Source organism: Phaseolus vulgaris, chromosome 8 (genome assembly GCF_000499845.2).
Source record: "Phaseolus vulgaris cultivar G19833 chromosome 8, P. vulgaris v2.0, whole genome shotgun sequence".
Lineage (NCBI taxonomy): Eukaryota > Viridiplantae > Streptophyta > Magnoliopsida > Fabales > Fabaceae > Phaseolus > Phaseolus vulgaris.
Window position 1 is genome coordinate 11,466,305 of NC_023752.2, and position 24,388 is coordinate 11,490,692.

The following is a 24,388-nucleotide window of genomic DNA, read 5'->3' on the forward strand; positions in this document are numbered from 1 at the left end:
CATAAATTTTAGTGAATATATACATTTATATTTCAACCAAGACAACTAAACAAACTACTTTTTTCTCATACCAAAAAAATCCATAATGTGCAGAGTCATTCAAATGAGCGGATTATCTTAATTTTATGGATTTTACAACTTAAGACAAACTTAAATTCCTACACATAAATTCTCTTCCATTGTATAATTTTGTAAGTTTTACAATTGACTCAATATTAATATTTTTTTAAACAATATTACAATTTTCTTCCATATATAAAATTTGTTAAATAATTTTCTTTATGATGTTCTAACCTATTACATTAGAGATGGTTCTGCATTAGAAAAAAAATAATCGGTAATTAAAATCTTGCATTAGAAAAAAAAATAATCGATAATTAAAATCTTGACAGTTAATTAGATACTAATTTAGAAACTATTTATCAATAACAAAAATTAATTTAAAAATCAATTTTTTTTTTCTAAAATGTCTCTAATTTAGTAAATATAATAATTAATTTTTTTTTATCATTAAACTTCTGTTTAATAATTTTCTTGTAGTAATAAAAAAAAAACAAATTACTGGATAACCTAAAAAAAAGCAAATTTGTTAGATAATGTTGCTAAACTTTAATCAATTTGCAAACAGCTCTATTTGTAAATTAAGTAGTAAAAAAACTAGATATATATGGAGTTCATAAATTTAGTTGTCCACTCTCAATTCAACTACATGATTATTTCTACAAAATTTGAATGTGAAATTGTGATAGATACTTGTTATTTAATGATAAAATGGAAACTAATTAAGAGTCACAACAATTTGAAAAATTTGCAACCAATAATTATTTGATGGTTGTGGAGAAAAGATTGCAGAGTAGTGTAGAATAGGGCTAAAGGAAAGATAGCAATTTGGTTGCATAGATTGGCAAGTGTGCTTAGGTTGATAAGAAGTATATATTTGAAGGGAAAATAGGAAGCTTCGTGGAAGGTGTGAAGGTAGGAAGAAACCAATGCATGTGGGGATATATGCTTGAGGATGCAAACATGTTAGTGGCTATTGGGAACACTGAAGGGTGGCTATTCAAGAGTGAGGTTTACCAGATTAGATGGAACTACCAATTGATGAGTTTTGGATGCAAGTGAAGATAATAATGTGACAGAAGACAGAACCAAGTTTTCAATATTTTGCTACAATTCTCAATTCTCATTTATTCATCCATTGTCTCCAGTTTTGGTCGAGAAAGGATAGACACAAACATAAAGCTGAACCAGTTCACGTGATTCCCTCGTGGCTGAGCCTCTTGGACAGTTAGATATGTACATGCGACAAAACAAATTACGAATACATGGTTATGGTAGAATATCCATCATTGATTCTGCAATCTTGTGATCCATCACTTCATTGGCCAAGGATATGTAAATTTAGTTTTCCATATTTCTAAATGTTTTGGTGGGTTTGACACTGATATTCATCCGGAGGATTGCATTCACATGTAATTTTAAAATTTGATTATTTCACACAAGAGTTGTAAACTCATATATTTTACTGTGCATTTGTGTGCAGTTATCAAAGTTTTACATTAATCATAAATCCTATAAATCCATGTTCTCTAGCATAGAATGATGTTTTTTTGTTTTCTTTCTTTAACTATGTTTTAAAAACATCAGTAACTTGAACAAAATAAAATATCACTGATTAGTCATTTCTAGCTATATGTTCATGTGACTGAGTAGAAAATATCAGAAATGGTTAAGTATAGTACTGAGTGTTGTTCTAAAATTCAACATAGTAGGGTTAAAAATATCTTTAAATCATAATAACATCCATGTTTGATGTCAGACTTAAATTTGAAAGAAAAAACACACTGATTATAAAGACAAATGGGTGCGGTCCCTCAGTAGCTACGATAGTCACGAGAGAGAGATAGAGAGCTGTGATACTTCTGCAGCAGCTACCATACAGCCACGTGAAATAAAAAGGTCTGATATAGATCAAAACATGTTCTACAGTGTTCACAGAGCAAGGAAAATAATGATGAATCTGTAGAAGATATGCAACAAATAATAGACATAATTAATAAGGAGAGAATATTTTTTTTATATTATATCATAAAGACCAGCATTAATCCTAACCAATATACTTTCATGTCTGCAGACATTCCTTATTCTGGCCCAGATTATGCTGCATTATTTGATTTTACAAAACTAACAAGAAAATTTAAAATACACATAATGATTGAATTTTAATTTATTACTTATGTGTTTGCAGAAGAAAGAAAAAAATTATACGGAAGTTGCAACTTCACTCACGGGTTCTCTATAATCCAAAATATGAAAATTTCATGTGATCATATATAAAGTAATAATCTGTGACTATTTTACCTAAACTAAAAGTATAAGTAAAAGTTTAAAATGTACATAATAGTTTTCTTATTTTATTGTCTACTTAAGAAAGTCTAATAATATACTGTCTTAAGGATGGAAAGAAAGAAACTTCTATCCTTTATACTACTTAAACATAACTTATCTTTCATGCGTAATATTTCAGTAAGACAGTGTAAAGGAAATGAAGGAAGTGAAGGACACAGTACCTTGTGGAATGTGCTTCTTCCCACTCTCTGAGCAAAACTATCACCAAGTCTGATTTCTTCACTAAATCTCTCGAACAATTGTTTTGTGCAAGATGATTTTGAGCAATATATAGAGCAGATAGAAAGCACTTTATGTCTTTTGCCTTGGGAAATTTCTTACCACTTTCTATGTCAACCACTTTTCAGCATTGATGTGGTTTGTTAATTTCTTCTTGTCTTGCACAGTCAAGACACTATCTTCCATGCAAGACAGTATGTTGACTAGTGTATAATTAAGGGAAATATACAAATTAGCATAATTTAATTTAAGTCAAACAAGCTTTAACTTTAATGTCTATTTTTTAAATGAGTGACTTTTTGTCTTGGCTACTATAATACTTTTTTTTTCTAGTCCATAACATTTACTTTAAGGAAAATGCATAACATTTATTTTATAAATCTAACAATTTTACTAGTGACATGAGTTAATATGATATTATAAACCCTAATGAATAAACTATAGATGATTACTTGACTTCTTTCATAATTAACTACATAATAAGGATAGAATAAAGATTTTAGTTTAAACAATAAAAAATCAACATTTTTCATAAGAATCAAAGCGAAAATTCTTCCATTCTATTGAAATTTAAAATATAGTAAAACCTATTTTTATATTATTAATAAATAATTGAAAGAGATAACATTCTAGAATTAATGAAAACTTGAAAAAAGAGTAAATTGAATTATAATACATTTTTTTTATCAATATAGCATATTAAAATTTTGAAAATAAAACACATAATTTTCTAAACTACTCTAATGTATTTTATAAATATTTTTATTTAATATAAATTTTAAAACTTTTATTGAGTAAAAGAAATTAATAATTTAATAAAAAAATCTTATAACCTTTTGATTTAAGACCGAGAAGTTAATAATTGTAATATTTATCATATATATAATGGTTATGTATTGTTAATATCAAATATTTAAACAGTGTTTAGTAGTATGAAATCATTAGTGTTATGATTTTTAAGATAAATAATGCAATCTAAAGTTTATTTCAGTGTTGAATTGACATTATTTGCAATCAAAGTTGGTAAAACTCCATGGTAAAGTATAGTCGTACAGTGATTTGTACTTTGCATCATGCAGTGCCATAGCTAAAGTAGTATTTGTTTCTTTCATCAGTCCCAGTTTGAAACAACATTGAGGGCATATTTTGTTTTGCATGTTAAACAACATATATGATCGGCATGGAAATTATTATTTTTGACTAAGTTTAATTTTTCACATCTGAATGACATTATTATCATTTTTTGTTATGTATGAATGAAATTTAAGAGAACAAGGACAAAAGATATGTATTGATGTAACATTTTTTTTTATGTAGAGTGAAATTTAAGAGGAATTTTAGATCATCTTATAATATACAAAGAAAGGGAAACTTCCAGGAAGGTTCCTTCATAGGGTTGGAATGCTCATTATAAATACACACTTAGCTTCTTTTGTTTCATGAACAAAAATACATGCACACGTAGGTATCATCTATAGTAACTGCAACAAGATACCCTCGTAGTTTGTGGTTTGTGCAGTTCGAAGGCAAGGCTTATCGTATAACAATTTGTGCTCCCTGTGTCCTTGTGTTTCTTCTAGCTCAAACCAGCTAGCAAAAATGGCGGCTTCTCACCAACAAGAACCATGGCTATTGGAAAACGGAAACCCGAAGGTGTTGACCAGGGAAATGAGACATGGACGCACTGCGCACAGCAAGTCCTCCAACTCACTTCGCAAGAAGTCTGATCGCACTCTTGTCTCCAAGGTTCCCTGTGCTACTCTTCGAAACGTGCTTCTCAACTTGCAAGAGGTTCTTCTTGGCACCAAGCTTTCCATTCTCATCCCTGCCATTCCTGCTGCCATTGTTGCTGAGTACTGTGGCTTTGGAAGAGTGAGTTCATCTTCTCATCACTCCATTAAACCTGTCAAACACATATGTTTCTTTTATATGTCACCTGTGCTCTTCACTGGATCACTACTAGTATCTATACTAGTTCCAATGTTTATCTATCAATCCTCAATTTCCATGGATGTAAAATAATAACTTCGTTTTTTAAATGTTCTGGGACATTTTCCAGCAATTAATTCAACATTCAATTAAGTTCTGAAACATTTTCTAACATCTGTATAAATACCATGGTCAACAACCAAATGAACTAATCTTGAGTATAAAACTAGTTAGATCATATTTTGAGTACGGCACGTAAATGAGTTATGATTGAGGAGGGCGGTTTCAAAGTATGTCGGTCAAGTGAAACTACTATAAAATTCATGAGGGTGTGTTTCAATAAAAGGATTTTATGTTGAAAACTGGTTTTTCTATTGGTAATCATTTGCAGTTATATTATCTTATATATGACTATTGACTACTCTATATTTTATTATTATTATGACAGCCTTGGGTTTTTTTGTTGAGCTTACTTGGACTTACCCCACTTGCTGAACGTGTGAGCTTCATCACTGAGTAAGGAACCTCCATGAACTTGTTGCACCCTTTCTTTTATTCTCTGGACTATTTGTTATACAACAAGCTTTTTGTTTCTGGGTTGATTGCTGATTCTCCTCTATTTTCTCTTTTGGTGATTGTGCCTTCAAAATACTGCAGACAAGTAGCCTTCTACACAGGTCCCACAGGTATGAACCTCGAGTGCATCATCAATTTTGGAGATTTTTCTCAATGAAAATTTTCTTTACTGGTTAATATTTAATTTGGAACATAAATATAAACGTCAAGGATCAAGATTCTTCTGACATAATTGCACCAATCACATTTTCTGGAGTGTTGGTTTTCGGGACAAAACCATGTGATACTCTTTTTATTTTGGAATAGTAAAATCAATGGGTTTAAACTAGAATAAAAAAGCGTGCTTCAACAAATTGTTAAGTAAAAATTGATTGTGGTATCACTGCAGTTAAATGTTTCACATGTTCTCAATTACAGTTGGAGGACTTCTGAACGCGACGTGTGGGAATGCTACTGAGCTCATAATAGCAATATTTGCCCTTAGCAGTAACAAAATTGCTGTGGTCAAGTTTTCTCTGTTGGGATCTATTCTTTCAAACCTTCTTCTGGTTCTTGGCACCTCTCTATTGTGTGGTGGCATTGCAAACGTTGGAGTGGAACAAAAATATGACAGAGTAAGACTCTAACATCCATTTATAGTTTCTTCGAATGTGTGTATATTTTCATTTTTCTTAGTGTTTTTTATTTTTTAATAATGGAGCAACGACTAAGGTTAATTAAAATTGAATTTACAGAGACAAGGAGATGTGAACTCACTTATGCTGCTGTTGGCATTGTTGTGCTACTTACTTCCTATGCTGTTCAAATATAGCGCTGCCTCAGCTGCACTCACGGTTGATCCTTCACTCTATTTGTCAAGAGCTTCTAGCATTGTGATGCTGATTGCATATGCTGTTTACATTATCTTTCAACTCTGGACACACAGGCGGTTATTTGAAGCTGAAGATGTAAGGTTTCTTGAATCATGAAAATGGTGAAGTTGGTTTGCAATTAATTAATCTAATTCATGCCAATATCTTAGAAGTATTTAACATCGTGAATTGGCCAGGAGGATGAAGATGACAACAATGGTTCAGATGAAGAAGCTGTCATTGGACTCTGGAGTGGCATTGCTTGGCTGATTGGGATGACTGTATTCATTGCTTTGTTGTCTGAATATGTGGTGGAAACAATTGAGGTAATGGACATAACATAACATATTTAGAAAAAACGAATCTCAATTTGTTTAGTTATAGTATCGATGTTAAAATTGCCAAACTTAACAGGATGCATCAGATTCATGGGGTTTGTCTGTGAGCTTCCTCAGCATAATCTTGCTACCGATAGTTGGCAATGCAGCTGAACATGCAGGAGCAATCATATTTGCTTTCAAGAACAAGCTGGTGAGAACTTGAGAGTGTTATAAACTCCACACTTCCTCTCATTTAGCATAATATTCTTATTGACCAACCAATAAATGTTTTAAAGAAAATATGAAATTCATAGAAACTAAAGTATGCTTTGACTACAGGACATCTCATTGGGTGTTGCATTGGGTTCAGCAACTCAGATTGCCATGTTTGTGGTAAGATACACACCTCATTATAATATGTAAATGGATACTTTCATAATTTCATGCAGTTTCTTCTTTCTTTCTGCTTCTTCTAATGAAAGATTATACAATTACAATATAGGTCCCTTTATGTGTGATCGTTGCTTGGATAATGGGTATCAAAATGGATTTGAACTTCAATATCCTAGAGACAGGTTCCGTTGCTTTGGCAATAATAGTCACAAGCTTCACTTTACAGGTATACTTAACAAAATTCAAGAGACAAAAACACTATATTTTCATTCAATCTCCTAATGGAATATAAGGATTGACTAAACCACCCGTATTTATATAGGATGGTACTTCTCACTACATGAAAGGCCTTATTCTCCTGCTGTGCTACATAATTATTGGAGCTTGCTTCTTCGTACAAAGAACACCCTTTAGTAAGTAAAATACGTCAAATTTCAAAATGGTTACACATAAATAGTAAGAATCTATGATATTCTTATAAATTTGTAATTCGTTCCTAATATTTGATCACTTATTTTTCACAGACCAAGGTGATGTTACAAACGTCATGCCTAAACCAGCCATTAATGCAGTTCTAAGTGCTTAGTGGGTAAGTTGCAACTTATTGGCACATAAATATAATCCTTCAGTGCGCATAAAAATTCACGAGTTAACTGGGAACTTGAATTGCAGGCGTTGATCTAATTTTTTCTTTTCCCGAGATGAAGAATGGTGTAGCATCCAAACCCAAACCCAAAATCAAATTCAATGGATTGGTTATTGTTTCATTCTGATCACTTTCATATCCATAAGGAAGGGAGAAAAGAAGTTCAGTAGCTTTGCAAGTAGTTGCAAGCAATGAATAGACCACTGTGTGCAAGATGATCAATCATACGTGTGTTCTATCGAAGTGCTGCTTTTGATCATGTGCTTCAGTAGAGGCCAATAAGTGGAGTATTCTTGTTTGAGTTTGCTTTTGAAAGAATATCTTTTCAGTTTGCAGAATCTATATTGTATTTATTGTGTTTCTACTTTGTACGACCTTTTGCATGTGCTTTCTAAAGAGTTTCAAAGTTCTATTGATGTTTGGTTTTTCTTTGCGCGACCATATGTTTTCATGTTTAGATACGATATTTCAAGAAGTTCATTATCTTTTAAAGAATTTAAAACGCTTTGTATCACAATATGTTGTTTGAATAAAGAATTTTGAAAGAAATTGAAATTTTAGGATTTCAATAATTGGATTATTTAAAATTAGAGAAATTCAAATTTTAGCTAAAAAAAATAAGAATTTGAAACTGCTTATAAATTCATATTTTGATCTTTGTATTTTGGATTAACTTGGGTCTGGATTGATTTGACTCAACTTGAACATGGTCAACTCGACTCAACTTGGACGCAACTCAACTTGACATGAGATCCAACTTAGTTTGATATGGCTTTGACATGATGTCTTTGTCCAACATGTGCATCACTTGACTTGCTCAAATCTGATCCAATTTTTTTTAGTCTCACATGGGTCTAAACCGCGACCTAAACTCAATTGGGCTTGGACTTGGTCGAACTTGACACGACATGAGCCTAACCCAACTCAGTTAAACGTGATCCCATTTTAACTCGACTTAACTTGGAACCAAGTTGACTTGGCTCTTCGCTCGACCAACCTAAGCTAACTTGACTCGATTTAGGCTTATAGCTTGACTTGGCCTTGATCAGACTCGCACCGACTTGGGCCTAACCCAACTTGATTGAGCGTTGGTCTACTCCGACTCGGATGAACGTGAACCCACCCCTACTCGGTTGAATGTGGACTTGCCCCCAACTTGGCTTGACTTGGGTTTAGGCTAACTCAACTCAACCTGGGCCTAGGTTGACTCAGCTCGACCTGTGCCCAAGCTGACTCAACTTCACCTTGGCATAGGCCAACTGAACTCAATCAGACTCGAGCTGACTCAATTCGACCCAGGAAAACTCATCTTGACCTATTCTTGATCAGACTAGGACCAACCTCAACCTATCTTAGCACGGTCGAACGTGGGTCGACCCCAACTCAGATGAACATGGACTAGCCTCGACTCGATTGAACATGTGCTTGTTTTGATTCGGCTTGACTAGGCCCGAGATGTCTTGACCTAACCTAGGCTCGAGCCAACTTGGCTCGACTTGAGCCTAGGCTAACTTGGCTCGTCAAATGCTCAAGCCTACTTGACTTAATTTGCACCCATTTGATTTGACTCGATTTAGGGTCAAATCGACTTTGTTTTTCAAATTAAATACAAAGTTGAAATACAAATTTGCACCCATTAACATATGTTGTATTCGATTAAAACATACAACATCGTTGTGACTTTTTTCAGATTAAGTAAGAATAATTGATTACCACCTTGAAATAATTGATTAAATACGTCTGATTTAATTTTTAATAAGTATTTTCTGAACATTATAAAAAGAACCTTGATCTCACTTTTTTGTACAACTAATACTACACTGTAAAAAGAAAATTCATTGAGATTATTTGAGTTTTTTCTTTTTCAATTCTCAAATAATGCTTTAAGAATTTCAAATTCATAAGGTTGTGTTAGGTTATTGAAAGTATCTTGTGATTTGCTTATGGTGTGAAAATCTGGTACATTATTTCTTTTTTTAACTTCCAATGTCATCTTCATTGTGTTCAAAAGTTGATCTTTTAGTGTGTGTTGTCATGTGATGAGTTCTTGTACAAACATTTGAAGACAGTGGACTCCATTTATTTTAAGTTTGAATAACTAAGATTGGATGAAGGATAATTTGTGATTTGAACCAATATGATTTTTGTGTACAATATTTATATTCTTCTATCTTCTTTATCTTGTTATTTACCAATCTTTTTTATCAATCTTTATCCTAAATCATTGCATTAATTTTTCAAATTGAAACATTTTTTAAGTAGTTGATGAAAAGGTAAATCCTCATTCTCTTTTGTAACATTTATGGATACTCAACTTTACAAAATGAGTTTTAATAAAGTGGTGTTTGTCCATGCAAAAATATAAAAAAATATATAACAATATTTTTCTCGTAAAGAAAAATTAGGATAAATCATACAAAGGGTATATATTTATTTGTGTCATACAAACGCAACATTTTGTCTCATTATAAGTTCATAAAGTAATTATAAGTTTAATCATTCGATGAGATTATCCCCTTTGAACTTTGTCTATAATACGATAAAAATTGATTTAAAAAAATTTCTTGCTCTAACGATTACCTTAATGGTTTCCATCATGTCTTTATTAGGTTTACCACTCCAATAATAATTTAAATTCACAAATTATTTATTCCAAGAGTCTTGATTTTGTAGAAATAAATATGTATATTTACATCCTTTAATAAGATACGTATTGTTAGTTATATATATATATATATATATATATATCATCTTGACACCTTTTTTAAGAAATTTGATTCGCTCAACTAATATAAAAATGGATTAACATGTGTTATAGTTGCCTGAACAGTGATAAGTGTCAAATTTAAGTAATATTTCATATTTAAATATAGGAACTTATGAGTATTAATTGCTAATCTATTAATTTATACTTTTTTTTACATATTTTATGATTTTAATTTGAATAAGAACTATTTATATCCAAATTTGTGTTAATTTCAAGAGTTTAGGGTAAAATGAAGATAATTGGGCAAAAGGAAAATATACAAAGTTAAATAAAAAGAGAAAGTTGGAATGCATCAACACTCACCAAAGTTGCCCAAATTCACAAAAAGCCAAGATGCCATAAGTGGATCTCGTTCAAGCAAGTAGAACCTCACCTGAGCTAGATAGCACCAATAACGTTGGGCCTTTTTACTTTTTATTTGCCCAAGCGAGCCCATTAGCGCCTAAGCGAAAAGTAACTTAAGCCAGTGAATATTAGGTTAAATAGGGGGGTTGAGGCACAACCCTAGTGTGCAAAATTGAGAGGAAAACACCATTGAATGACTTGTAACCTAATTGGGAGAATAGAAGGTGCTTCATATGTGGCTAATTCTAACATGTGGATTTAGGAGTAATATGTTCAATCTCTTATGTATTGAGGTGATATCCGAATATAATATTTTGTTATTGATTGATTATTGGTATTATTATTTTGCTTCTAATTCTTGATCTAGAATCTTAAATATGACTGGAAAGTATTTTTATGGTTCTTACCTATACAATAATATTTAACATATTTGAGTGCTAGGAATAGACTTGAAATGTTAATTGTTATTAACGTCTAATTGTAAAGCTAAGTTGTTTTTATAAATATGTGAGGAATCGATATTTAGAAAACACCTTGAGAATTTTATATGCGAAGAATCGATATAAATGATTTATATATGAGCATCTATATCAATCAAAAAGCACAATATTATCATGCTAATCAAAATACAATAGAGTGAGAAAGATGAAATTTCCAATTGAAGCAACAACTCTGTGACTTGTTTTCTTGTTAATTCTTGCCATCATAACAACTCTCACAAACTTTTATTATTCTGTTTTATATTTAGCGAATCTTTTACTTGAATATTCAATTTTTCCTTGTGAATTCGATATTTGTCCTTAGGGACACATTATTACTTTTGACAACACGGTACACTTGCCGTAAAAAGTCATCTAACAGTAAAAACAATAGTGATTGACCCAGTGATATAAATGTTTATGGTTCCATTTGGTAAAGTTAAAAAAGATTATCCATGTCCTCTAGATGTGACTGTATTATTTTGCGCATCTACATTTCACTATAATCCTAGAAATGTAGTATTCATCATACCATATAATTGTCCCACAAATGAAGATGTCATATATATGTGTTTAAAATCTCTCTATCAATTTTTTATAAAAAAAATTAAAATTGTACACATGAACAACAAAGAAAATGAAAACAAATATTAACTAATAATTTGTAGGATGCATATGGTGCAATTATACCCATACTCAAACCCAATCATTGATTCACGGGTATCAATTTAAAATTGTTTTTTACGGTGGCTAACCAAGATAAATGAGTTGTAATGTAAATGTTCATTCAATTTGAATCAAGTACCACTCTTTTAAATCCCCAAGACAAAACTTCCAACTACATATAATTTAAATTCACACTTTCTCATAATAGAGTCATATATAAATCAATAACACTTTAATCAATATTAAACTGAGAGTAATGAGGTTATGTACATCTCACTTTACATGAATATGGATAGAATAATACATATACAAAATGACAATTGTTTCATTCCCTTACTTGAATATTTTGTAGATTGATGTATTGCTCATGTAATATTTTCTTTTTTCTTAGTTTGTTATTTCTCTTTCAAAAGTATTTGTACCCATATTGCAGTATGTTCTTATTTATAGTGTAATTTGTAATCATTACATTTCTCAATTTAAATTTTAGCTCTACATTTTTGTTCCAATTGAATTAAGATTTCAATAGTTAGTTTGTAAAAGATAAATTTTCCAAGTAATTTGGTAAAAACATAATTCGATAAATTAAACTTGGAAGGTTTTTTAAGGGAATAGAATAAACAAATCTTATTAATCTTATCCCTTGCACTAAATTTCTCATATCATAAACAATAATTAAGAATTTCTTTGTTATCTGAGTAACTTCGTAAGAAAAACTCTATGATATAGTCTTGTTATTTTATCTTATCATTCTTTGAGTTGCCAAATAATATTTAATTCTTGTCTAATTAATTGATTTAGATTTTGGACAATCTTACCATATTTAATACTTAAAAGAAACAACTTACATGATTCAGATTATTAATATTTATATAGAGATGATAATGCGGGTCGGTCCGCCCGCAAAATGCGAGTCTAGTTGGCCCGTCCCACATAGAATTTGTGGGTTGATTTTACTAACCCACCCTGTATAAGAAATATTTTTTTTAAAAATAATAAAAATAAATTTTTAAATAATTTTTTTGAATAAATTTAATTCTTTTTTATTTAGATACATTGGGTAAATAATGTCACAATATTATTTTCATGACATGCGTAATAAGATATGAGTGAAAAATTTGGAATGTTAAATATGAGGCTGCATGAAAAAGATATGGGGATGCAGAAATAAATTTTTAGACTTTTAAGATATGCAAGTCATGCAGGATAGCGTGTCCCACCTCGTACTTGCCTGTGAGGGCTACAGGTTATGCACGATGGGCCTAAGTGGGCCAACAGGTTGGAACAAGGAGCCTGTCTCGCATTTTTCTCAGCGGGTCGCGAGCAAGCTTGCACGGCCCACCTCGCTTTGTCATCCCTATCTTTATGTGTAAGTTTCTTCTCTTTGATGCAAAGTGTATATCATTATCATGCATGTAAGATTTGTTTCCTTACATCCGTTTTGATTTTCTCTAATGTCTCCCTAGATCGTGTCAATCTAAGCGTTTCATTGTAGAATTTGTTGGACTAAGAGTGTTAGACGAAGTCCTAGGGATCTTCGTCACTGACAACACTTTGTAAAATAAGAAAAATATTTCATGTTCATTTGTTCTCCGACTTGCATACGTCCAAAATTCAAAGTAATATTCTTTCTGATTAGGGGAAGTTGTACATTGTTGTAGCCACTTTCTATTTGTTATCACTACATAATATATTTCAAGGTGGAAAATGAGAGGGTGGGAAGCTCGCTCCACGCAGAGACACGGTAACCTTGGCGTTGGCCAGAACCCAAACAAATCTAAGTTTGAGCACACAACCTTCTTCTTTTCCAATTTCCCTCATGGGTTTGGAGAGCTGGACATGCACATGGTTTTCCAAAAATGGGGAAGAGTGAAAGAGGTCTTTATTGCTCGCAGACTGAATAAATGTGGAAGGCGTTTTGGGTTTGTCCGCTTCTTTGATGTGAGAAATGTGGTAAGGTTGGAGAAGGAGTTGGACAAAATTTATATAGGGAATTTGAAGCTCTACGTAAACATTCTGAAGTATCGGATATATGATCCCAATGTTAATGGGTTGCCCTTTAGGGCAAACAAGAAACCAGAGTCGGAATCGCTGGCAGGGGCAAAGAAGTGGGGTTTTGAATGGCAGGGGGGAAAAGGGAGGGAGAGGAGGAAGGAGGTGTGGGTGGATAAAAAAGGAAATCAATCCTTTGCTGATATAGTTAAAGGAGGTTCTCGACAGGAGTGGAAGGGACCAATCATTTCAACCCAAAATCTGGTTCTACCATGGATGAAGTTCAGTGTCATTGGCTAAGAAGAGTTAGACTTCGAACAATTAGAAGAAGAGTTTCTGAAAGGCGGTATGAGTATGATCAAAGTGTGTTATTTGGGTGACAACCTAGTCATGCTCACACCAAGGGTAGGGGAGAGTTTGGAGGTTCTGATAAAGCTCAATAAGGCATGGTTCGATAGTGTTTTTGACAGGATTGATCCATGGACGGAAAATTTTGTAGCAAGCCATAAGTTCGTACGGGTAAGGTGCTATGACATACCTATCACCCTATGGAATAAAGACTGCTTCTCCAAAGTGGTGGGTGAAAGGGCATCATTAGTATCCATTGATAATTCTACTCTGCTATGGGAAAATCTTGAGTATGCTAGACTTCAAGTTAGGGTGCAGAAAAATCATAATGTAAGATTGGCGAAAGGGATGAGAATCAATGGCCAAGAATACAGTATCCTCATTGAAGAAGAAATTCCTTGTGGGTGCAGAGGTCGATGCAGGTGTTGCTATGATGGGCTTGGATCCTCGGACAGTATCTCCTCGTCGAAAACCTATGTTGAGGAATCCGCTTGCTTTGTAAACAGCTGTGAGGAGGAGGTGATCGGAGGGGAGGCGGCGGGTGAAGGCGAGCAAATTGGAGGAGAAGTGTCGAGTGGAGGAATTCATGAAGGGAATACGACAAAAGGGTTGGTAATTAAGGAACCTAAACCTATGTCTACAGAATGTCAGAGGGTAGTTGATAAGGGTTTCACGCTTAAGGAAAGGATATCCCACAAGTTATCTGAAGAAGCTGCGTTTTTTAGTACCCATTTCCACTGGTCAGTACCAGCTAGCTATAAGCCCTACCAAGTGAATGACCTGGCCAAGTTAGTGGTGGAGGTGGAATGTAGTAATTCTCTGTGTGCACCCATAGTTGCGTTGGGCCAAAAAGGAAGTCCAACGACCCACTATAGCAATGGGCGGAATTTTTCTCTAGCCCAAGAAGGAGAGGGGGTTGGAGAACACTTACCCATGGATCGTGGGTTGAGCTATGAGAAAGAAAAGAGAGGTGCAGGATCGGGAGCCCGAGCAGAATCGCTGGTGGTGCGACAGTCGGAGTAATGTCACGACCCGAGCAACTTGCCGGAAAATTTAGTGGATGTGGGTTCAGTAGGAGGAAGCGAACAGGGGTCCCCATCACGTAGACGCAGAACGAAAGGGCTGTGGGAAGTGGGAGAACCGAGCACCCATCCGCAGAGGTCTGTCAGAATAAGAGCAAGGTCTTCCCAGGCAAGGAACTCATTATCCTTCAAAGTTGGATCCTCTGCAACAAATATTATTGATAGGGATATAAACAAATGCAATGCTCGTTTTCGGGACCCAAGAATTATGGAGGAACCAGAAATTTTATGGGAGTTGGGCAAAAACATCGGATTAGCGTGCCGAGGAGTTGAAGAAGAGGTGGTGCAGGAATACCTATGTATGGAAGCGACAGATGACGAGTTTGTGAAGAAGCTTGAGGAGGGTGTCATAAACGGTTATCTATGTTGATTGTCAACTTGAATATTAGAGGTTTGGGGGGAGTGACTAAGTCCAGATACATGAGGCAATTAATTGCAAGTGAGGGAGCAGAATTTGTATGTCTGCAAGAAACGAAAAAAACGGTTTTCTCATATGCCAGATGCTTTACCTTGTGGGGGGATAATAAAACAGGTTGGATTCATAATGAAGGTGATAATGGAGGAGGTAGCTTGCTATCCATGTGGCACAAAGAAGCCTTATGTTATGAGAGTCATGTCATGGGTAAGGGATTTATTATTGTGGCTGACCAGCACCTTAAGACTACACATAGGTGTGTTATTGTGAACGTCTACTCTGCTTGTGCCTTAAGGGATAAGAAGCTGCTTTGAGAGGAGCTCACCAACATTAAAGCGACGTCTCAAGTTTCGGTCTGGAGTATCTGTGGGAACTTTAATGCCATTAGAAGTAGAAGGGAAAGAAAAGGTGCTAGCAGTAGGGGAGATATGTCAAGTGGCTACTCATCTGAGATCAATGGATTCAATAGGTTCATAGAATCAAATATGTTATTGGATCTGCCTATAGTAGGTAAGAAATATACGTGGTTCAAGAAAAATGGGTCCGAAGAGTGGTTGAACATTTGGCCAATGTGCAAACAGTATGTCTAGAGGACGGAAGTGTCTGATCATTGTGCTTTGGTGGTGAAGACTTTGGATAAAGACTGGGGTCCCAAACTATTTCGTACCATTGATGCTTGGCATATGGAAAGGGGGTTTTCTGAGATGGTGAAGGAGAAGTGGCAATCCTATTCAGTACATGGGGATGTTATCACGAACCTTAAAGGATAAGTTGAAATTGTTAAAAGGGGAATTAAAAATTTGGAACAAAGAAGAGTATGGTAATTTGTACACCATCAGGGATTGTATCTTGCATGAAATTGAGTCTCTTGATAGTCAAGACTTGAATGGAGGTCCGAGTGAAAGAGGAAGGATAGAAAGAATGGAGTTATTGAACCGATTAAGGGAGGTTGATAGGAAGATAGATTCTCGTATCTGCCAGAAAGCAAGAGTAAGTTGGTTCAAGTATGGGGACTCGAGAACCAAATTCTACCATTCGTCTCTTAGATGGGGAAGACGGAGGAATGAAGTGAAGGGTGTAGTGGTTGGGAATCAGTGGTGTGAGGAACCGTGTACGGTTCGAGCAAAGCAATATCGGCCTATCTCACTAGTAGAGGCTATATACAAAGTAATTGCAAAACTGTTGACTGGTAGAATAAAAAAAGTGATAAACTCCGTAGTCGAAGAAAGCCAATCTGCATTCCTAAAGGGCAGAGGGATATTAGATAGTGTGCTCATGGCGAACGAAGCATAAGAGGATCTCAAAAAGGGTGGGAGGAGTGGCTTATACTTGAAGGTGGACTTTGAAAAAGCTTATGATTCAGTCAGGTGGGATTTTCTATATGATATGCTCTACAAGTTGGGGTCCCATAACAAGTGGGAATATGGATGTGAGGATGTATGGAATCGTTTACAGTCTTTGTGTTAGTGAATAGGAACCCAACAGAGGAATTCAAACCAACAAGAGGATTAAGGCAAGGTGACCCACTGGCACCTTTTCTCTTTATTGTGGTAGCAGAAGGGCTAGCTGGGTTAGTAAGGCAAGCAACTAAGGTCAGTCTATTGTCAGGGGTTAAGATTGGTAGAGAGGAGGTAGAGTTGTGTATTTTGCAATTTGCAGATGATACCCTTTTTTAATGTGAAGAGTCACATAGTAATGTGGTAACCTTGAAGGCGATACTAAGGGGGTTCGAGATAGCCTCAGGCCTTAAGATAAAATTTCACAAGTCTAAGATAATTGGATTAAATGTTGATAGAAATGCTTTGGCAATTTATGCAAAGACAATGAATTGTGCCCAGATGAGAGTCCCCTTCAAGTATCTGGGCTTAGAAGTAGAAGGAAATCCAAGGACGGTTAAGTTCTGGGAGCTTGTACTAACCAAACTAAAAGCTAAACTCAGTGGTTGGAGAGGAAGATTCTTGTCTTTGGCAGGGAGAATATATTTTGTCAAATCAGTTATCTCTTCGGTCTCGCTATACTATCTATCCATTTTTAAAGCACCAGAGTCAATCTACAAAAACATAATCAGTATTCAGCGGATGTTTCTGTGGGAGTGGGGGAAGGAGAAGAAACTGATACAATGGGTTAGCTGAGAAGATGTATGTAAGTCGAAAGTGGATGGTGGCTTGGGGATTAGAGATATTCGGAAATTCAACCTTGGCGTCCTAGCCAAATGGAGATGGAGGTTAGTGTCAGATGAGGAAGGAAGGTGGAAGGACTTGCTGGTTTCAAAATATGGAATGGTCACAGAAAGCTTGCGTAGCCCAGTGAAAACACAGTCTTGGTGGTGGAGAGACCTCCAAAAAGTACATAAAGAGGGAGGAGGCAAAGGATGGTTCCAGCAACATATTGCATGGAGACTTGGAGGTGGTGATAAAGTCAAATTTTTGGAGGATGTGTGGTTAAGAAACAACAGCCTCAAGTCCCTCTACCCTAAGCTGTTCACACTGTCCCTGAACCAGGGTCTAAAGGTGAATGAGGTAGGGGAATGGGTAGATGCAGAATGGCGGTGGACCCTGAGGTGGAGGAGGGATAAATTTGAATGGGAATCTTCGTTGGAAACTAATTTCATACACTACATATCCCAGGTAAGGTTGTCAAGGGAACAAAGAGATGTGCTGGCGTGGGGGGTCGAAGAAGCAGGGTCCTATACTATTAGTTCAGCATATGAATATTTAGCGAAGAGGGCCAGCAGTTCCCATCAGGAAGTGTTCAAGTCCCTGTGGAAAATAAAAGTGTTTCCTAATGTTATAATCACAGCTTGAAGGGTTCTCCTAGGTAGAGTGCCAACTAGAATGTGTTTGAGAAGGAGAGGGGTAATGTTAAACACAGTATTGTGTGCTTTCAGCCAAACGAAGGAGGAATCATGCCAACATATCTTCATTGAATGCCGCTTTGCCCAGAGGGTGTGGACGCTATGTTTTAAATGGATAGGAATTATGTTTGTACAACACAACGAGCTATCAAAACACTTTGAAAACTTCTACTTGCCACACTTGAATAGGAAACAAAATCTTTTGTGGAAAGGAGTATGGCTACCATAGTGAGGTGTATTTGGGACCATAGGAACTCAATAGTTTTTAAACAAGGTGTTGTATATGGGGAAGAGATTTTCATGATGGTACAGCTCAAGTCTTGGCAATGGTTGAAGCACAGAGGACACATTTTAAATTGCTCTCTTGCTGACTGGATTTTCAACCCAATTATCTGCATTAGAAGTTCAAAGTGAGTGGTTGCTGGTAGGTGGTTATAAGAGGATCTGTTATTAGAAAAAGATAGCTGGAGTGTTGGATGATAGCATAGCTCCTGTAGGCGAGCTCTCTGATTGATACATTGGAACCCCTCCAGTTAAAAAAGGGTGTTGTGGTGAGGGTGTAATCCTAGAGTGAGGACAACAGTGAATGCAGGATGCAGTTCTTGATGATAATTGTGGATGGTTTTGAGAATAATTCACTTGTGAGAAGATTATGATGAAGTTGGAGTCGGTGGGCACGAACAGAACATGTCTTTGATGCTCTGGAGTTAAAGGCTATAGATGTTACAGTGGAGGGCCACATTCAAATATGGTTTATCTATCACTCTTGTATAGGTAGCTGGTGTTGCTAAGACACAGGTTAAGAGGTGGATATCATTCCTCAAGAAGTTATTTTTTTTCTCTCCCTTTTGGTGCCTTGGAGGAGCAGCTCTGCAGGTACTGGTTTGTTGATATAGGGAGCAGGATTATTGTTGATTTTGTTGTTGCCTAGGTTGTTTGGCTGTTAAGTCGGATAACATCGAGTGTGTCTGATGGCTGCTATGTAGGGTTGTTGTGAGCCTTGCCGAAGGCTGCTGTGGGGAAGGTTTTAGCTATGGGTTGTGGTTGTTGGAGGTCAACTACACTCAGACCAGAAACATGTAGCTGGTGCTATATAAGCTGGATGGTCTTTATGGTTTGTGTTCTGAGTGTAATCCCATATCTTCTTTAGTTGCTTTTAAAGACGTATGTATAGGTTCTAAGGGAGTGTTAAAGAGGGTTACAGTTCAGAGTATTTTTCGGACAAAAATGGCTCGATCTAATAGGCTGATTTGGTTTTAAGTCTCTACTGGAAGAAAATATTGGGATCCGTTAGTGGAGCATAGTTTGCGATTGAAGTTTAAATGGTATGTATTGGTGTTATTATGGAGAGGCTAGCTGGTCAGCCTCCTCTGTGATAGGTTTTTGTGCTGCTAAGTTCTTCACTCCTGCAGGTTGTGAATGAGGTGCCTTGTATGGCTCATGTCCTCTGCCACCCTGTTTTCTGGTGTTCCTGGCGTGTTGGTACGAGGTGATAAGGGGAGCGAAGAGGTGCTGACTTGTTGTACCTTAAAACTAGAATCTCCTTGGTGCCTCTAGTAGGAGCAGTTGGTAGGAGAAAATAGGTGGTTCAGTTTTGTGTGATATAAAGGCTGCTAGTGTGAACCTTAGGTGGTAGTTGCTGGTACAGTTTTGTATTTTTGGTGTTTGCTGGGTTATGCATATTTATTTGTTCTCTAGCTCCAGTTGGGTTCCTTTCATGGTAGAAAATGTTGGACCAGCTGTTGTCCTAGTGTGAGTCGAATGCTCAATTGAGCTAGGCTGATCTGGTCTTTTCTGCTAGGATTGTAGGAATTATCTGGTAACATTTATTAGCTTAAGATCTTGGTTTTGTATACGGGTTGGGACACCGTATACAATTGATAAAAAAAAAATTTGTTCTCCGACTTCAATAGACAAAGGTTCTAGTTTTATCAGACGAACGATGTTAGTCAAACTTTTAATTGCTAATCATTGAAGTAGATGTATACTTCAAAATGATCCTTTATACGTTTATCATAATATTGATTTAGTTATATTAAAGGATATGGATACCAGAGTTATAGAAGGATCTTAATATTAATTGTGTCTTTTCTAATTATTAGTTGTTTCTCTTTATAAAGGTGAATCACCTTTATTTTGTTTTGTCAGTTATGATTCTAGTATTTATTTAATTGATTATTTCTCTCTTTAGCTAGACCTAGAATGAGTGTACTGCTTGTATATATTCAGACTATTTGTTTTGATCTCAAAGAATAATAAAAAGAGATATTCATTCTCATATCATTTGTCTTCCTTTTACTCTTTTGTTCATCTTTGTTCTATTTTATAATATGATATCAGAGCCTTGTTAGAGCTCTGGTTGCTACATTTATCCATGGGTGAAGTTGTTGATTTCTTACAAGATTTTTTTTCACCTTACCATGTTAGTTCATAAGATAATCCATCCTTGAATAGAGTTTACTCTCTCATTACACAACAAGAGAGACAAACTTTTGGTGATCAATCCAAGGCAATGATTGCTACTAGCAAAGGAGGTTATGAAAACAATGTTGCCATCTATGGCAGAGGTGGTGGATAGGAAGAGGAAGCTATGGAAAAGAATATACTGCCAAAATTTGCAGTCATGGTGGAAAAACAGGGCATACCATTGATACATGCTATAAAAAACATGGTTTTCCACCTCATTTCAAGTTTAAAAATCATAATCATGAGCAGAATCATGAAGGTTCGAAGTAGAAGTGGAGTCTCAACAAAATGGTTTTACTCCTGAGCAGTATTAAACATTGTTAGCTCTTTAACAACAGGTCAAATCCAATGACAATGTTTCTAGTCAAGTCTTCGTTATTCCTTCCAACATGACAACACAAACTGGTAATGACTTTATTTCTTCCTTCAATTCTTGGATTATTGATAGTGGTGCTACTGATCATATTTGTTCATCCTTAACTTATTTCACTTCATATAATCAAATTAATCCTATTTCCGTTAAATTATCAAATGGAAATCAAGTCATTGCCTATTATTCTGAAAGTGTTTTTCTCAATCAAAATCATGTCATAGACGATGTTTTGTATATTCCTTGCTTCACTTTTAATATTCTTTCAGTAACAAAATTGATTGATAAATTATCTTGTGTTCTTAATTTTGACTCTAATGGTTGTCACATTCAAGACAAAAACTCCTTGAAAATGATTGGCTCTGCTACGATGCAAGATAGACTTTATATACTCAGGATCCCATCTTACCAGAAACTTCAAATCAAACCCATCAAATCTACACACACCATCAATACTGTTAATGTTAGTGCTAGTGATCTAGAAACCCTTTGGCATTTTCGATTAGGTCTTATTTCAAATAAATGTATTGATGTTATCAAGAATAAATTTTCTTTTGTTAAAGATAATAAATCTTTTGTTTGTGATGTTTATCATTTTGCAAAGCAAAAAAGACTTTCATTTCCTATTAGTACATCTAAATAAAAAAAAATGTTTTGATTTGATTCATGTAGATATTTGGGGACCATACTTAATATCATCAATTCATGGTCATAAATATTTCTTGACCATAATTGATGACTATTCGAGGTACACATGGATTTTTCCTTTAAAACAAAAATCTGAAGTTGTTAAGGTTTTGGAAAATTTTGTTGTTATTGTTCAAACACAATTTGAGACAACAATAAAAATAATAAGAAGTGATAATGGGACTGAATTTGTCATGACTAATTTCTTTGTCAATAAAGGAAATAGTACATCAAACATCATGTGTCAATACTCCACAACAAAATAGTACAGTTGAAAGAAAACATGGTCATTTATTAAATGTAGCAAGAGCTCTCATGATACAATCTCATTTACCTAAAATTTATTGATCATAGATACATGTTGCACATATTATAAACATGTTTCCCACCCTTGTTTTAAACTATTCTTCTCCTCATGAAATGCTTTACAAAACTGAAGCAGATTTTAATGGATTAAAGGTGTTTGGTTCTTTATGTTATGATAGCATTTTGTCAACAAATAGAACAAAATTTGATCCAAGAGCATCAAAATGTGTTTTTAAAAGGGGGACAAAAGGATATATTTTGTTGAATATTCAATCAAGAGAAATTTTTGTGTATAGGGATGTCGTCTTTTATGAACATGTTTTTCCATATCAAAGGGTTCAAGATACTAGCAATGAAATTGACAGTCCTAACATTAACGATCAAATCTCGTTTACTGAAGATCAACCTGTCTTGAGTCAGCCATCACAAACCATTCTTGACCTTGTGATAATGCTGAAAATAACAGTGATAATAATTGTGAGTCACACATTGAGGTTCCAAAAGAAGTTTGTTCCCATATAGACCAAAACCTCAATGAAGATCATGACATAGAACAAAATTTTGAATCAGATCAATTTGTCCGAATGAGTACAAGAATAAAAAAACCACTTGAGTATTTAAAGGATTATCATTGTAATATTAATGTTTCCAATACATCTTCAAGAGTTAAATATCCTTTGAATTTTGTTTTGTCTTATAAAAATTTATCACTTTCTTACACATCTTTTGTTATGTCTTTTTCTTCACATGTTGAGCCAAATACTTATTCTGAAGCTGTGAAACATGATTGTTGGAGAAAAGCTATGCAATGTGAGATATCTGCTTTAGAGTCAAATCAAACTTGAGAGACTACTCTTCTGCCTAAGGACAAAGCTGTCATAGGTTGAAAATGAGTATTCAAAATAAAATATAAGGCTGATGGGACAATTGAAAGGTATAAAGCAAGGTTAGTGGCAAAGGGATACACACAAACAGAAGGCATTGACTACCTTGATTCTTTCTCTACAGTAGCAAAGATAACCACCATAAGGTTACTTCTTTCTCTAGCTTCTATCTATAATTGGGAATTGAAACAATTAGATATAAACAATGCCTTTTTACATGGAGATTTGAAAGAAGATGTATACATGGTTGCTCCTCCTAGATTGACTTCTATTCCACTAGGAAAAGTTTGTAAACTAAAAAAGACTTTATATGGCCTTAAACAAGCCAGTAGAGAGTGGTTTGCCAAACTGTCATCCTTTTTGCTTTCTATGGGATATACTCAATCTATAAATGATCATTCCTTGTTCATTAATTCTTCAAAAGAATCTTTTACAACATTATTGGTGTATGGGGATGATATAATATTGGCAGGAAATGATAAAGAAGAGATTGCTCGAATTAAACAAGCCTTGAATCAGACATTCAAGATTAAGGATCTTGGGGATTTAAGATATTTTCTTGGTCTAGAAGTAGCAAGAAGTAAGAAAGGAATAATGGTGAATCAAAGGAAATATGCATTGGAATTGTTAACAGATGCAGGTCTTTTAGCCTGCAAACCTGCACCCACTCCTATTGATAATCGTGAAAAATTCTCTTCTACTAGAAGTGTTCCTTTCACATATATTCAAGTCTACAGAAGATTGATTGGAAGGCTTATGTAATCTCATTAATACCCGACCTGACATAACATTTTTTGTGCAACAACTTTCTCAGTTTCTTGTTAAGCCTATAACTGCTCACTATACTGCAGCGATTAGAATTCTCAGATATATTAAAGGAGCTCCAAGTCTTGGTTTATTTTTCTCTTCCAACACTTCTACTCATCTCAAAGCCTTTTGTGATAGTGATTGGGGCACCTGTAGTGATTCAAGACAATCAGTAACTGGTTTTAGTGTGTATCTTGGGAATTCTACGATATCCTGGAAATCAAAGAAGCAAGGAACAATATCAAAGAGTTCTTGTGAAGCTGAATACAGGGCAATGGGCAATGGCCACGGTTACATGTGAAATTCAATGGTTAACTTATCTTCTTCAAGATTTCAAAGTTCCTTTTGAGCAACCATCTATTTTATACTGTGACAATGACTTGGCAAGATACATTGCAGCAAATCCAGTGTTTCAAGAGCGTACAAAACATATAGAAATAGATTGTCACGTTGTTAGAGAAAAATAAATAAAGAAGGGTCTCATCCATTTGCTTCCCATTTCCACCACAGCACAACTGGCTGGCATTTATACCAAAACTTTAAGTCCCCAATCTTTTAAGAGTATTTGTTCCAAATT

At 34.9% G+C, this 24,388-nt stretch overlaps 2 protein-coding genes and 1 long non-coding RNA gene across 3 annotated transcripts; 2 read left to right on the forward strand and 1 right to left on the reverse strand.

Annotated features, from left to right (window-relative positions):
* Window positions 1–1,710: 1,710 nt before the first annotated feature.
* LOC137827089 (uncharacterized) lies at window positions 1,711–2,831 on the reverse strand. Its single transcript, XR_011083655.1, has 2 exons — window positions 2,571–2,831; window positions 1,711–2,020 (listed from the first exon to the last, which is right to left on the reverse strand). It is a non-coding gene; the product is annotated as an uncharacterized lncRNA (long non-coding RNA).
* Window positions 2,832–3,918: 1,087 nt separating this feature from the next.
* On the forward strand, window positions 3,919–7,759 carry LOC137827227 (vacuolar cation/proton exchanger 3-like). Its single transcript, XM_068633483.1, has 12 exons — window positions 3,919–4,500; window positions 5,006–5,073; window positions 5,215–5,243; window positions 5,551–5,747; window positions 5,868–6,080; window positions 6,182–6,310; window positions 6,399–6,515; window positions 6,644–6,697; window positions 6,807–6,923; window positions 7,020–7,110; window positions 7,222–7,286; window positions 7,370–7,759. Exons 1-11 carry the CDS (start codon window positions 4,228–4,230, stop codon window positions 7,281–7,283), a joined length of 1,350 nt encoding a protein of 449 aa, XP_068489584.1. The 5' UTR covers window positions 3,919–4,227; the 3' UTR covers window positions 7,284–7,286; window positions 7,370–7,759.
* Window positions 7,760–23,038: 15,279 nt separating this feature from the next.
* On the forward strand, window positions 23,039–24,112 carry LOC137824565 (uncharacterized mitochondrial protein AtMg00810-like). Its single transcript, XM_068630233.1, has 3 exons — window positions 23,039–23,066; window positions 23,477–23,733; window positions 23,819–24,112. Exons 1-3 carry the CDS (start codon window positions 23,039–23,041, stop codon window positions 24,110–24,112), a joined length of 579 nt encoding a protein of 192 aa, XP_068486334.1.
* The last annotated feature ends 276 nt before the right edge of the window (window positions 24,113–24,388 follow it).

Coding starts and splice junctions, on each gene's coding strand:
- LOC137827227 (XM_068633483.1), top strand. CDS start 4,228: ATGGCGGCTTCTCACCAACAAGAACCATGGCTATTGGAAAACGGAAAC. Junction 5,748..5,867: donor TGGAACAAAAATATGACAGA/GTAAGACTCTAA, acceptor TTGAATTTACAG/AGACAAGGAGATGTGAACTC. Junction 6,081..6,181: donor GGTTATTTGAAGCTGAAGAT/GTAAGGTTTCTT, acceptor TGAATTGGCCAG/GAGGATGAAGATGACAACAA.
- LOC137824565 (XM_068630233.1), top strand. CDS start 23,039: ATGGGACAATTGAAAGGTATAAAGCAAG. Junction 23,067..23,476: donor ATTGAAAGGTATAAAGCAAG/GTTAGTGGCAAA, acceptor TAATATTGGCAG/GAAATGATAAAGAAGAGATT. Junction 23,734..23,818: donor TTCCTTTCACATATATTCAA/GTCTACAGAAGA, acceptor CAACTTTCTCAG/TTTCTTGTTAAGCCTATAAC.